The 3,021-nt window shown below is 35.3% G+C and overlaps 1 protein-coding gene across 1 annotated transcript in view; it reads left to right on the forward strand.

Annotated features, from left to right (window-relative positions):
* The window catches only part of ZFPM2 (zinc finger protein, FOG family member 2), a 342,557-nt gene extending 340,391 nt beyond the window's left edge, over positions 1-2,166 (forward strand). The window contains 1 exon segment of the mRNA XM_025202018.1: positions 1-2,166. This exon segment is cut by the window's left edge and continues 21 nt beyond it. Coding sequence (XP_025057803.1) covers positions 1-1,185 — 1,185 coding nt within the window. The 3' untranslated portion in view covers positions 1,186-2,166.
* The last annotated feature ends 855 nt before the right edge of the window (positions 2,167-3,021 follow it).

Genomic DNA, 3,021 nt, shown 5'->3' on the forward strand with positions numbered 1-3,021 from the left:
CAGAGGTTTCTTGAAGTGGCTAATCTTGGAAACCCTTGTACATCTACTCAAGAATCAGCAGAAAGTCTTGGAGAATGTTACCATCCAAGGTGTGATATCTTTCCAGGAATAGTCTCAAAGCATCTTGAAACTTCTCTGTCCATTAACAAATGTGTTCCAGTTTCAAAGTGTGACACTTCACACTCCACAGTTTCTTGCCTAGAGATGGATGTCCCAATTGATCTCAGCAAAAAATGTTTATCACAGTCAGAGAGGACATCCACTTCTCCCAAAAGGCTGCTGGACTACCATGAATGTACAGTATGCAAGATCAGTTTTAACAAGGTAGAGAACTACCTGGCTCATAAGCAAAATTTTTGCCCTGTCACTGCACATCAGCGCAGTGACATGGGACAGCTTGAGAGCAAAGTGTTTCAAAACCCAGAAAGTGAGCGAAATAGCCCTGATGTCAGTTATGAAAGAAGCATAATCAAATGTGAGAAAAATGGAAATTCTAAACAATCCTCTCCCAATGGAAACTTGTTTTCTACCCACTTAGCAACTCTTCAAGGACTTAAAGTCTTTAGTGAAGCAGCCCAGCTTATTGCTACAAAAGAAGAAAACAAACATTTGTTTCTTCCACAATGCCTTTACCCTGGAGCAATAAAGAAAGCTAAAGGAGCAGATCAGCTTTCCCCATACTATGGAATAAAGCCAAGCGATTATATTTCTGGTTCTCTTGTCATTCATAACACTGATATAGATCAAAGCACAAATACAGAAAGTGAATCTCCTAAAGGCCAAACACCTTCAAATGGGTGTGCTGTGCAGAAGAAAGAGTCTCTTCCACTATTGCCAAAAAACAGAGGCATGGTAATAGTTAATGGTGGACTAAAACAGGAGGAACGGCCTGCAACCAATCCACAGCAAGAGAACATTTCCCAGAATCCTCAACATGAAGATGGGCACAAGTCTCCATCTTGGATATCTGAGAATCCTTTAGCCACAAATGAAAATGTCTCTCCAGCCATTCCTACAGCAGAGGAACAGTTGTCTAGTATAGCAAAAGGTGTGAATGGTTCTACCCAGGCCCCAACCAGTGGGAAATATTGCCGACTGTGTGACATCCAGTTCAACAACCTTTCAAACTTTATAACTCACAAGAAGTTTTATTGCTCGTCACATGCAGCGGAACACGTCAAATGAAACAATCGGTCGGTCACCTTTGGTACCCGTGTTTAGCATATTGTTCCACACCGTCTAAAAAAAGCTATTTGAATTACATCTGGACAATCAGGATATAATTCATTATTGCTGAGTTGAAGACTTAAAGGTGTAATTTCATTACAGTCCATTAGTAAAGTGTATTATTGGTGCCATTTTCAAAAATATTAATTTATTTTACCAGCAGTATTCATAGCTGTAGTTATGTTATTTTTTATTTAAAAACTTTATATTAAAGTCATTTGTAATGTTATTGTATAGTTATTGTGTAGCACATATGGTTTGCACTGTATAGTAGATTTTAAAGAAAATAGTCACAAACAATACAGAAAAGCATTTTAGAAATAGCTTCAAAAGCACTTGTGTATCCTGATTTTTTTCTTATATGCCGTTGCAGATATATGTATATGCTAAAATATAACTTGCAAAAAAGTTTCAACTATGCTGTAAAGTTCGCCTTAAAATTTCAATTTTTTTGAACAATTGGGCTCAATTTGCACTTTATATTTTAGCAGATACAGTACCTTAGTCATTAGGCTTTGCATTTGTATGTAGCAATATGTTTCTGTCCACTTTCTTAATCTGAAACGTACGTTAACTGAAGATGGCAAATTTTTTCTTGTATAGTACTTGTATTTTCTTTTGCTGATGCATCTCTGTCTCAGTTTTTAAACCTTTGCTGTTAAATGCAATACTTTATAAAGAATGAACAAAATTACTGGAAGCAGTATTGTAAGTAATGAGGTCATATCAATCAGTTTTATCTTTTGAAAGGCACAGTCTAAAACAAAACCCTAAACTCAATGCTGCAAGTATGAATCTAATTCATATATAAGATATATTTAAATATAAGAGTAGCAATACTGCAACTGGTGATCACAAAGATAATGTTCTACTTCTGATAGAAATAATTTCTCAACAAATGTTGTTACTATGCATGTATATGGATGGAATAAAATTCCAGATCATTGGAGATGTTTGGCAGTAATTTTTTGTTTGTATGTTTCCTTGTTTTTGTTTTGCAAAGGGGTTAACACCTGAAAATCGAGGAAGAAGTTGGGATCATTCTAGCATTGTACATTTGGCAATGGAAGAAAACACCTCATTAAACAGTTTAAAAGGAAAGAATAAAAAGATTGAAGTCTGTAGTAGCAGATGTAAAAACCAAGAAGGTTTTTAGAACTAAGGAAGACGCAGTTCACTGAGGAACCAAGGCTCTATTTAACACATTGAATCTGATGAAGCTATGCTGTTTTGCACCAGCTGATAATGTGGCTCTCTATTTTTTATCTCATTCGCTGCCCTAAGAAAACAAAGTAGTGGCATTTTTGTTCAAATAAATAGCAACATGCTCTCATTGCTTTTTATTTTAAAAACTACCCAGTCAAGATTAATACACAATAACCACTATTCAGGAATGGACATTTGAAATTAAATGTTAGCACAGTGCACAAACAGTTAACATCCTGAATTCCAAATCATGCACTGCTTTCATGAAAATTTAATGTGATTAAAAATGAATTATTGGTGCATTTTTAACATACAAATTTGAACATATATAAATAAACTAGTTTAGTTTCTAGTCAACATAAGAACAAGGTGTGACTGCCCAAAGTGAGAAAATTCAATAGCTTCATCCATTTAGGAATGTCCTGTTACATTTGGAAATCAAGCAAGCTATATGACCTACTATAATTGTTTGTGTAAGACTGAAATGGAAACCCCACATAGCAGAATGTGGGATTTTAGAAATGTGTCTACCATCTGCATTTTTACAAAGCATCCTACAGTCTTTTAACAGGAAAGAATCCTGGTAAA

This window comes from Alligator sinensis, unplaced genomic scaffold (assembly GCF_000455745.1).
Source record: "Alligator sinensis unplaced genomic scaffold, ASM45574v1 scaffold20_2, whole genome shotgun sequence".
Taxonomy (NCBI): Eukaryota; Metazoa; Chordata; order Crocodylia; family Alligatoridae; genus Alligator; species Alligator sinensis.